The following is a 12,326-nucleotide window of genomic DNA, read 5'->3' on the forward strand; positions in this document are numbered from 1 at the left end:
CTCAGCCACAGTGATCTTTGGGTTCTTCTTTACCTCTCTCACCAAGGCTCTTCTCCCCCGATAGCTCAGTTTGGCCGCACGGCCAGCTTTCGGAAGGGTTCTGGTCGTCCCAAACGTCTTCCATTTAAGGATTATGGAGGCCACTGTGCTCTTAGGAACCTTAAGTGCAGCAGCGGAATTTTTTTTTTGTAACCTTGGCCAGATCTGTGCCTTGCCACAATTCTCTGAGCTCTTCAGGCAGTTCCTTTGACCTCATGATTCTTATTTGCTCTGACATGCACTGTGAGCTGTAAGGTCTTATATAGACAGGTGTGTGGCTTTCCCAATCAAGTCCAATCAGTATAATCAAACACAGCTGGACTCAAATGAAGGTGTAGAACCATCTCAAGGATGATCAGAAGAAAAGGACAGCACCTGAGTTAAATATATGAGTGTCACATCAAAGGGTCTGAATACTTAGGACCATGTGATATTTCAGATTTTCTTTTTTAATAAATCTGCAAAAATGTCAACAATTCTTTAACTTTAATTAAATAAGCAAATGGCTGCAATACAACAAAGAGTGAAAAATTGAACTTGAATGATTTTAGCAAATGGCTGCAATACAACAAAGAGTGAAAAATTTAAGGGAGTCTGAATACTTTCTGTACCTGCTATACATATCCCTATAAGAATGGCTTTATATCAAATTCTTCATTAAGACCACAGGGAGACATTGTATTTAAATAGTGACTCCAAAATGTTTCCCATTGGAGAAGCCTTTTATCATGATCTCCTCCTCTAGACAGTTTATTGACCCGCTCCACGCCGATATATCTAAGGGTGCTGACATTATGCCCTGCTAGTTTAAAATGAGCAGCGACAGGACTGCGTTCATCCCCTGTTCTAATGGTACTTCTGTGTTCACTGATCCTGGTCCGTAGCACTCTCGTTGTTTTGCCCACATATGCTAAGCCACATGGGCAGTGAATTAAATAAATAACATGTGTAGTGCTACATGTAATGACACCACGAATACAAAATGGCTGCATCCGAAAACTGAAAAATGCTGCCTTCGGAGGACGCATTCCAAGGTAGGAAGGCATCAAGGCACGTCCGAATCCAATGTTAGCTTCAGTTCCTGTCTCCTGAGATGCCTTCATCTTGCCGATTTTTAAAGGCAGCAGATGTATCCTTCACTGCCTTTGATATCCCACAATCCTGTGCGTTCAATTCTGTAACAGTTAAGCCAACAAATAAAGATGGCGTCTGAACGTTGCGGTCGGTGGTCAGTTTGTGTGTAAATGTACATTTTTGATCAACATTTTCCACTTTTGATGTCATTTCTAGTGAGAAATTCATATTGCAGTAATTAAATATTCACTTATCACCAAAGCTCTCTATATTTTGCTTTAGATCATTAAACCATTACTCAGAAGCCTGTCCAAAATCAGTTTCATGAGGTGCCTTTGTACAAAAACGCTACCTGCAAAGTCATTGCCTGATACGGCTACTGCCTACCACTAGGCACAACTGCCACATCTATAGTTACCATCTGGCATACTGTACTAACAAAATACCAATTTTTGCACTTATGCGTGTACGAGCACTAGGCACAACTGCCACATCTATAGTTACCATCTGGCATACTGTACTAAGAAAAGACGTTGTGAATTGCGGACGTATATCATTTTTAACTAGGAGGTCTTTTAAGTTAGGGGCACGCTTAAAAATAAGCTTAGGTTTGTCTGGGAAGACTCTGCTGAGTTTACGGTCCGAATCAATAATGTGCCAATGTTTGTAAACAGATTTTCTAAATTCTGACACAAGTGGGGAATATTTTACACAACATAAAGGGGACTTGTTTGGATTTTTAGTGCGCTTATTTGATCGAAGACACTCATCTTGTGTTATCTGATCAAAACGGTAAATTTTACATTAGTCTCTGTATTTTTTTTTTCCTTTTTTTGAAAGTCATTTTTCTTTTGCTATTTGAGCAAATAGAAATGCAAAAAATATATATCTGTGGTACTCTTCCAATCACTGCCCTCGAAGTTTACCCAACTATGATGACTTTTGCTGCTGAGAAACCTGTAAATGTGAAAAAGGTCTATGATTTGTTCGAAGATTCATCTTTCCAAACCCCTCCTTTGCATGAGGCTATTCTGCTCTGATTGGTCAGATGACCCAGTCTGTTGTGATTGGTCTACTGCATGCAACGCATATCAGAACACCCATTCTGTTATAACAATGATAGTGCTTCACTCTGTTCTAAATATAAAGAATCAGAGGGGAAAGTTGTGTCAGCAAACCTGACCCACAGCTTACTAAAGACACAAACAATATGGTAATATGCATTAGCTGAACCCAGACACAGAGTACTGATAAAGCACTGCAGTTTGTAAACCAATGTATTGCTCCACCCTTTATCATGACTCCAAGTAATAAGAACTACAGATATTCTATATTAATCAACACATTTCTAGACAATAGCAGGCCCACAGCTGATTAACAGAACTATAACGTGAGTTAGCCGGAGACCTACAGCTGCACTGAGTGTATACACAACACACAAAACTACATGTTTTGTATGCTCAACAGAACAATAAAGAAACAATGATTAATCATACTTACAGGTCGTGATTCGGAGGAGCAAGCTGGTCCAAACAACTGGGCACTGACCTATCTTTCAAAGACAACTGGTTTACGAATCCTGCTTTGAACTCATTAACTTGTGACTTGCAGAAATGGAATTCGAAAATTAAAATGACTTGTTTCAGCAATTCAGAGTCAAGTGTTTCAGTTGTGACCTTAAAGGAACACTCCACTTTTTTTGAAAATAGGCTCATTTTCCAACTCCGCTAGAGTTAAACAGTTGAGTTTTACCGTTTTCGAATCCATTCACACCAAAAACTCGTATTCAGGAAAAACTTGATAGTACAGTCTGCAATAATAAAAATATACAAAATTCTAAAAACAATGTAAAAACAAAACTTGATAGTACAGTCTGCAATAATAAGAGGATTCATAATGCTATAGCCATTGTATAAACAGGTCACATGCTGCCTTTGTCCAGTCAATACACTAATGCTTCACATATGCAAATAAGAATGTTAACCCAGGGTTTAGGAATGTTCAGTGAGAAATACCAGCATTTTCATCTGTCAGTTTTAAGGTGCAAAGCACCTTTTTCATCATATTTATACTCATAATACATGTTTAATTCTTATCGCCCAAACCATCTGTGGCTTAAATTTGTGACCACAAGGATTAACAAAAACAATGCTCGCTCATGTTACAAGATTTTTTTTTTTTTAAAGAGTAGGTACCTCAATGTCTCCGCCCACCTTTTAAGTATATTTATACAGTGTTTTGTCAGTGAGAGCTCACTGATTGTCTTCATGATGACCATCATCTCTCTGCTCCTGCTGGCCTCTCTGTTGCCACACCTGACCTTCACTGGTGAGTCTGATTGTGTAAGAATTCTAAGAGTATTTCATTGGTATGTGCTGAATAATCTCACTTATAACACTATCTCTCTCTCAGCTCATGTGAATGTGGGTATAGTGAATGGAAGGGAAGCCCACTCCAGACCTTACATGGTTTCTATTCAAATGAACAAGCGACATATCTGCGGTGGATTCCTCATTTCTGATCAGTGGGTCTTGACTGCTGCACATTGCTGGAACAGGTAAAGATTTCAATTACTTTTACCTGAAACGTTAAGTTAACAAAATCAGCTGCAACAAAATGACTGCAGTGCAACTATACAGTGTATCGTATGTCATAAATGAGCATCATGACTAAATCAATCTTTCCGATAAGCTCTTTCAGCAGATGTCAGAGTCTGACGGTTGTGGTTGGTGTGCTTGACTTAAGAAAGAGTAACATTCGGAACCACATCGGAGTGAAGAATTGCATTCCACATCTACAATCCAGCACCAGACCTTTTCGGAATGACATCATGCTTTTGATGGTAAGCAACTGTGCTCATACTACTTGTTCAAAACAATGTCTGATTAGGACATAGAAAATACCAAGTGCTTTTTGGAATCTGGTTCCATTTTATTACCCATTGTTCCAACAAAAAATGTCCAAAACTGCAAAAAAAAAAAAAAAAAAAAAAAATTACATCCCTTGAAAAATTTGTTGTCATACAAAGCAGATAAAAATCAGACATGTAAGAAATATACTTTTTTAAGAGGCACATCAAATCATAATTTAATACACGTTAGCCTTTGGGTTTTCTGTCCTAACCTCAAGAACAGCAGTACAATCAACTGAAATTAGACTTATAAAAGATTATGCTCATTAATCATGGATGTGTTTTTGAATTACAGTTATATCAAAAGATACATCTAAACAACAATGTTCAATTGATACCATTACCAAAGGGAGGAGAAGATGGTACAGCAAATCGTGGCTGTAGTGTTATGGGCTGGGGAAGACAGTGGACTAATGGCTCACCGAGTGCTCGTCTACTGGAGGCAAAGGTGTTCATAGAAAATAAGCAAAAGTGTCACTATGGATGGGGAAATGAGTACATAGACTCACAGATGATCTGTGTCCATGGCAGCGGTGGATCCTGCGAAGTACGTACAAAAGATGATTCACAGACTTTATGGTAATGTATGAACTGGTTTCACTAATGACATTCTGATCTGTGTTTCCTCAGTATGATTCAGGAGGTCCTCTGGTTTGTGGAGCCACTGCAGTTGGTATCACATCTTTTGGTGACCTTTCTAACTGCAATTCACGTCTGAAACCTAACGTGTATACCAAGATTTCAGCTTTTCTTCCATGGATCAAAAAAAACATGAGAAATGTTGAGTGACTTCATGGAAAATAAAAAAAGGGAAGAAGTGTTTTGTTGAATTCTCCCATAAACCTTATTTCAATAAAAGTATCACATGGCAAGCATCAATCAGTTGTATAGTGTCCTCATTGTCACCACATATAATTATCATATTACATGGGACACACATCCCAAGTCATTTCACAATAGTTCACTTGGTTGCCATCCATATACATATACATACTGTATATGTATATGTATATGTATAATCTATCTATCTATAAAATAATAAAAGTTTAATAGAAGACTGTAAATACTGTAATTAGTGGACTTTGCTTAAAAAAGCATGCAGATCTTACAAAAACGATTTCCTTACAAAAACAAAATAAAACACATCTTCATTTCAACAAATTCATTTTAAGTAAGATACAGTATACTGATTGTACTTTAAGTTGAGCTAGCTAATGTAACATGGCAATTTCAGATTCTATGCTGTATTTATGTGAAGAACAATCTGATTTATTTGTTAAAACCATGCACACTGATTGTCTTAAAAAGATCAAGTAAGTGTTTCTCCAGTAGAGTGTGCTTCAATTATCCAGCTACCGATGGCACACAGGCATGTGGTAACATTACCAGATAGACCACCAGTGCACCAACATCTGCAAATGTTGATTTTTAAATAAAGCAGTGTATAGTCATCTAATCACTTCTAGATCAATCCTCGACCAAAGGCTCTACTCTTCAGCACAACAGTAAAACCCTCAAAATGCAGCGTTAACAGACATCCTTTTAAAACCAACCATGACAGAACATTAAAGATTACCAGAGCACCCTCTAATTTAACCTTAGGCAAAATAACAGTACATTTCAACATTCACTTCTGAAGAAGCAAAGCATACTGGGATTTAGAAACTATAGTGACAGAATCACTTTATCTTAATTAGGGTTTTCTGAGGAACAAATGCATGGTATGCTTATTGTACAGATTACTATATTTTTACAATTAAAATCAACTTATTGTTTGTACATTAAGTACAGTCAACTAAAAAGTGTGAGATACGAGCCAACCAAGTATAGCATGACACTTCTCAGACATTTCAAGATGCGACAAATGGTTTGGTTCAATCTACGAAAACAAGCTCCGATCATCGCTAACATGGGTAACACACAGTGATCAGACAAAACCTGACCAACTGTTACTTTGGGTGGTGTCTTTTAATGCAGTGTGAATTGAACTTCAGAGATCTAACCACAGGTAGCATGAGCCAGTTTGACTAAGCTCTTAAATGATTTTTCACGCCTAACATAATTTACAAGAAATATTATCATTTACATCATACATGGGGGAGAATAGTCTACTTCTATTAAGACCACAAACCTAACACCTCTCTTTTCCACCTTAGTGCTGCAAAATGAAAGCCACATCAAGCTGTGATAGAGGAAGTATGAGTGCTACTGGGGGGCTAAACCAGCCCACTTTGCAATAAATACCACCATCAACAACAGTGAGATCTTCAGCACTCCTGAGAAACCTTCCAAGTACAGCATCATGATCATCTCTGTGCTTTTGCTAGTCACCATGCTACCAAATCTGAGTGTTCCAGGTAAGAAAATGCTGGAAAAGAACTGACTTCTTTTACGTCTTCTGCATTTATCATAAATATGGTATTTTAATGTTCATTTTATGCAATGTTAGCAATATGCTCTGTATTAGGTCAAGTCTACTTCTCACTTAACCAACCTAAACAATTCTTCTCTATCTTAGCATCTGTGCAAGTGGGTATAGTGAACGGCACAGAAGCCGAACCTCATTCAAGACCCTACATGGTTTCGATTCAAAAAAATAAAAAACACATATGCGGTGGCTTCCTTGTGTCTGCACAGTTTGTCATGACAGCTGCACACTGCTTCAAATAGTAAGTTTTTTTTTTTTTTTTTTTTTTTTCAATTACAATTTCACTGCGAGTCAAATAGAGCCCCATACTGCTCAAAAGGTCATCACTTGGTGCGACTTCTTTGGAAATGACACAATGTATAATAGTACCCAACCAAATGGGCCCACGACTCATACAGTCTCAAAAATAAAGGTTCTTTATTGGCATTGATGGGTGTATGATGACCCTTTATCATCTATGGAACATTTCCACTACACAAAGGGTTCTTAGATTATTAAAATAGGCTTCACACTAAGAAAAATGGCTCTTTTGAGAAGCGTTTACTGAAAGGTTCTTTAGGGAATAATTAATGGGTCTTCAGTGGCATCACTTTTGGAATGTAGTGTGGGAACTTTTTACTTAAAGCAAAGTTTGTTTTCTTCTTCATCTTGACAGCGGAGATAAGCTGACAGTTGTGGTTGGCGCTCATGATTACACCAAAGGCTCTGGTCACATGGGTGTGAAATTCTACCACATCCACCCTGGGTATAAGCCTACTCTGCTAAATGACATCATGCTACTTCAGGTAAATGACTCAGCTAGGTTTTGCAGAGCAAACTGCAATAAAGCAATAGTGTTTTAACTATACACTAAACAAAATTTTGAGGAAAAGAAAAGTGAATGTACTACTCTCTTAGGCCTTGTTCACATTGAACACAAATCTGATTTGGTTTCAAATCTGATATTAAGGACTGACTAGTCAGTTCATTTTGCAAACCATTAAATGCTTTAATTCAAACATTGTTTCCCATACTAACAAAGTGATGAAAAAGCTACCTGAAACCTGATTGTTCAGACTGAGACACACTGACAATTTGAATTTGAATTGGATTTCACTCCACATTTGGATATGACTTGGATTGGGAATGTGGAAATATTAGTGGTTTTGTCTTTTGTTGTAATTACAAGATTTAAGATCAGAGATGCCACAAAATAAGATTTTTGTATTAACAAAGTCTTAGAGAACTGATCCTATATGCTGTTAACTGAACAATATTTAATTACTATTCATATTTTTTACTTTTGTTTTTCATGTTTCAATTGTTTTAAAGCATATATGTAACAACTGTAAAAATACTAACATACCTAGTAAGCCAATTATCCTTAGAAGTAAACAAAATGTAAATACAAAAAAACTTGGTCAGCCAATTTGTATACATTTTTGAAAATGATCCGCATTAATGGTAATTAATTACTTGCTGTAGCTATATGGAGAAGTCAAAAAGAGCAAGAACGTCAAGTGGATCTCCTTACCAAATAAAGATAAGGACATCAAGGCCAAGGTCAAATGCAGTGTTGCAGGATGGGGGAAGAAAAACAACACTGATAAAGCAAGTAATAAGCTTATGGAGGTGGATGTAACCATCATTGACAAAAAAGAATGTCAGAAGAAGTGGAAAGAAGATTACTCCACCTCACGTATGCTGTGTGCAGGCGGTCATGGAGGATTTTGCCAGGTACAAATAATATTCTGTACAAATCACAAATAGTGAGACGGTTCAATTTTATTCACACCCTGCACTTTCATGACTTTCTCAGGGGGATTCTGGAGGACCTTTGGTGTGCAATAATGACGCAGTCGGTGTGGTTTCATTCAATGAGAAAGACAACTGTGACTCACCTAGTCGACCAAATGTCTACACCAAGATTTCCAAATTTCTAAAATGGATAAATGCTATTCTTGAAGGTGTGAAGTAAGAACTTGATTAATAAACTTCAACAATGCGGTCTGCTTATGTGTGTGAATTTTTCGAGCTCATTTAATAATGAATTAATTGAATAAATCTTGATTGATGTGACAAGCACCAAAAGTTTTTTCTGGGGAAAGATGGTTTCAACTGTTCTCAACAGGCCTAGTTTCCTGTGGGGGTCGAGCTCTTTGCATGTGGTCAGACACCCTGTGAGGAAGTCTAGTTTGCAGACTCATCTTAAAAATAAATTCTGATGACTATGCAAGGTCATGAGACTCACCACAGATTAAAAAAAAAAAAATAATAATTTGTGAGCTAACAGTCCTAAGTGAATATGCATAAAATATTAAGTCTGTAAATTGAGGAAAAAACTTTTCACACAGGTTTCCCAAAACATTGTTCTAATTTGCGATTGGTCAGGCATCTCTGCCCAAACTAACACCACTGATTGAACCACTGTTGCTATGCTAGGCTGGTCAGGGTTTTTTAAGCAAATGAGCAATGTTTTTATAAACAGAACCACAGTGTTTGTACCTATCAGGAAAATCAACCTATAAAAATGTACTATTTATAGAGTTTAATGGGAAATTCACCCAAAAATAATTCATTTACTGACCCTCAATCGTGACTTTATTTTGTGAAAATAGTCTATACGATGGACATTTTCAGAGGGGTCCAGTGTTGATTTTGGACTGCATTGACTTTCATTGTATGGAAAAACACAGTTTTTTTTTTTTTTTTTTTTTTCTTCAATATAAGTTATTTTGTGTTCCAAAGAAGAAATAAAGTTCGGTATGGCATGAGGGTGAGTAAATCATGACAATTTTCATTTTTGGTAGAATTAACAGGAATACTTGTTTTAACATCATAATTTTGCAGATGTTACATTTAATTAAACAGAAGAAACATCCAGGAAATGCTGTGGTTTGCTGTGTAAAGGGAGGCTTGCCCTTTTACATTGAGTAGTTTAAAAGTCAGTGACACATTTTCAGTGTTCCACAAGCACAATGACTGGCTTCACTGCTATTCTGTTCGCCACAGCTGTGACCACACTGCACATCACAGGTAGCTTCTTTCATTAGTAATTCTTAACCTTCACACATTGCACTTGTGCCATTAAATGGATTATTGTTTGAGTTTATAGTTATTTCTGTCTTGTTTTTCTCAACAGTTGTGGTTGGAGATGACATAATCAATGGGAAAAAAGCTTCAAAAAATTCCTTGCAATACATGGTCTCAGTACAGAACAATAAAAAACATGACTGTGGAGGATTTCTGATAAATCCTCAATATGTGCTCACAGCTGCACACTGTGCAAGGTAAGTTGTTCATTTTTTGAGCCATGTCTGTCACTAAATTATATATCTAAGCTCTTGGAAAAAAAAAAAAAAAAACTTGAAATGAGTAAATTATGATTGGTGATTGAACAATTCATGAAAATGTGAGTTGGACTCCGTCCACTTTATTGTATTCCAGTAAAGAGATGACTGTCGTTGTTGGTGACCATAATATTTCTCCAAGGAAAAATCTAAAAAGATTTGATGTTGTTCGCCAATTTATACCAAAAACATTTAAAAACTTTAAGATGGGTAATGACATCATGCTTCTAAAGGTAAAAAAACACCTATTGAGTTGTAATGAAATTTTCACAAGACGACATGCACATTTAATAACTAAGTATCTGCATTTTCAGATTTCCAGGAAAGCAGTTTTGGGAGGAAAGGTGAAGACGGTGAAAATCCCACATCAACATTACAGTGTTAAAAACAATACCCAGTGCTTGGTTGCTGGATGGGGTTCTACTAAACAGCGTGAAAAAGTTAATGACCTTTTTGCCTTGAATGTAACAACTGTTGACATCCACGACTGCAAGGAAGCGTGGAAGAAATACAAAGAAAACATCACACAACTTCCACCAAACATCATCTGTGCTGGAGGATATAAACAGAACAGAGGAGTGTGCTCGGTAAGAAATATACAAGAGAGACTGAGGGAAGTTGTCACAATGTCTTAAGTGTATAAACTATAAGGTTTTGAGACAATTAAGAAAGATAAAAAGTGTGACAACTAGCCACAGCCTCATCTTCATATACACACAAATGTATTGTAGTATTTTTTGTTGTTGTTTTGGACTAGGGATGTTTTATTGCTCTTCTACTAAACACCTTCTTCATATATTTTCTTGCAGGGTGATTCTGGAGGCCCGTTGGTGTGCAATTCAGTGGCAGTGGGCATTGTTTCCTTCAACATAAAGGGGTGTAAATATCCTGATGTACCGAATATCTACACTGACATTTCGAAAAATGCACGTTGGATCAAAGCAATGATGAAGAAAAATTAAACTTAAGATTTTTGTGTTTACAGCACTTGCAAATTATGCTTAATCATACAATACTGACCAGATAAAATTGTTTTGCTGATGACTTGTCTCTGAATTTTCACAATTGCCACTTCTGTGCATGCAAATTGTTGTTTATGAGAAAAAATGCCTCAAAATGCCCATGCTTTTGTGTATATTATGGGTTACAATAATAATGCATTTATACACGACCCAGTAAATCAGGGATGGATAGTACATCAGATGCCTGTGACTGAATTTTGTTTTTTGAAAACAAAACTCTTTTCTCAGGGGGGATTCTGGAGGGTGTGCAATTATGACGCAGTCGGTGTGGTTTCATTCAATGAGAAAGACAACTGTGACTCACCTAGTAAACCAAATGTCTACACCAAGATTTCCAAATTTCTAAAATGGATAAATGCTATTCTTGAAGGTGTGAAATAAAAACTTGATGAATAAACTTCAACAATGCGGTCTGCTTATGTGTGTGAATTTTTCGAGCTCATTTAATAATAAATTAATTGAATAAATCTTGATACAAACTACAAACACAAAAATCCCAAAACATTGTAAACATATTCCAAACTTCACTCAGCAGGCCTAGTTTCCTGTGGGGGTCGAGCTCTTTGCATGTGGTCAGACACCCTGTGAGGAAGTCTAGTTTGCAGACTCATCTTAAAAATAAATTCTGATGATTATGCAAGGTCATGAGACTCACCACAGATTTAATAATAATAATAATAATAATAATAATTTGTGAGCTAACAGTCCTAAGTGAAAATGAATAAACCTCTGTACAAAAGAAAGGCAAGGACAAACTTTTTACACAGGTTTCCCAAAACATTGTTCTCATATGCCATTGGTCAGGCATCTCTGCCCAAACTAACACCACTGATTGAACCACTGTTGCTATGCTAGGCTGGTCAGGGTATTTTAAGCAAGTGAGCAATGTTTTTAAAAACAGAACCACAGTGTTTGTACCTATCAGGAAAATAAACCTATAAAAATTTACTATTTATAGAGATCAAAGCAATGATAAAGAAAAAAGAAACTTAAGTTCCTCTTCAGGAACTCGAGCTGCGTCGGAGACGCTTTGGGGAATGCCTCCAGCGTGACGTCTCTGAATCATGTGTGTAATCAGTCCAATGGATGGGCGAGACGTCATAGGCGGGTGACGTCAGAGACCAGGAAGCATAAAAGCACAAGTGGCGAAGCCGGTATCCAGCCTTCTGTCTTCAGCAAGCACTCTGTGTGTGTGTGTACTGTTCAACAATTACGTTTGTGAGTCTTATTTAGTGTTGTTTGTCATCCCAAAAAATTATGTCAAAAGCACCCTCCAAGACCAAAACACAAAACGGGTGAAGGCAAGCAGCGTTTCAGACTGTGTGTTCCTCCCTGTCCTCGCTACATCTCAGGCGAGGATACACACAATTTGTGCGTTTTTTGCCTGGGAGCGGAGACGGGCGAGTCCCTATCTTCTTCCTCACCTGCAAGATCCAGCGCCCGCTCTCAGGGATCGGAAGCGCACTCCGGCGCTACTTCTCCCCGGGGAGTTGGCTCGGCGTTTCATCTACCTTCCTCCGAGG

General features: G+C 37.4%; 2 protein-coding genes across 3 annotated transcripts; both read left to right on the top strand.

The window, feature by feature from the left end:
- Positions 1-3,135: 3,135 nt before the first annotated feature.
- Positions 3,136-8,439, top strand: LOC109047290 (granzyme-like protein 1). Of its 2 annotated transcripts, none has more exons than XM_042749292.1 (5): positions 3,136-3,441; positions 3,526-3,670; positions 3,805-3,955; positions 4,320-4,571; positions 4,655-4,994. In XM_042749292.1, the coding sequence occupies exons 1-5, from the start codon at positions 3,195-3,197 to the stop codon at positions 4,811-4,813; spliced, it is 954 nt and encodes a 317-aa protein (XP_042605226.1). In that variant the 5' UTR covers positions 3,136-3,194; the 3' UTR covers positions 4,814-4,994. The 2 variants fall into 2 exon arrangements, with proteins under 2 accessions (XP_042605226.1, XP_042605227.1); XM_042749293.1 differs by lacking the exons at positions 3,526-3,670; positions 3,805-3,955; positions 4,320-4,571; positions 4,655-4,994 and adding exons at positions 6,543-6,693; positions 7,108-7,237; positions 7,917-8,168; positions 8,251-8,439 and having other exon boundaries at positions 3,369-3,441.
- A 776-nt stretch (positions 8,440-9,215) lies between these two features.
- Positions 9,216-11,206, top strand: LOC109047289 (mast cell protease 1A-like). Its single transcript, XM_019064990.2, has 5 exons — positions 9,216-9,467; positions 9,574-9,721; positions 9,879-10,014; positions 10,096-10,368; positions 10,591-11,206. The coding sequence occupies exons 1-5, from the start codon at positions 9,410-9,412 to the stop codon at positions 10,741-10,743; spliced, it is 768 nt and encodes a 255-aa protein (XP_018920535.1). The 5' UTR covers positions 9,216-9,409; the 3' UTR covers positions 10,744-11,206.
- The last annotated feature ends 1,120 nt before the right edge of the window (positions 11,207-12,326 follow it).

This window comes from Cyprinus carpio, chromosome B22, assembly GCF_018340385.1.
Source record: "Cyprinus carpio isolate SPL01 chromosome B22, ASM1834038v1, whole genome shotgun sequence".
Taxonomy (NCBI): domain Eukaryota; kingdom Metazoa; phylum Chordata; class Actinopteri; order Cypriniformes; family Cyprinidae; genus Cyprinus; species Cyprinus carpio.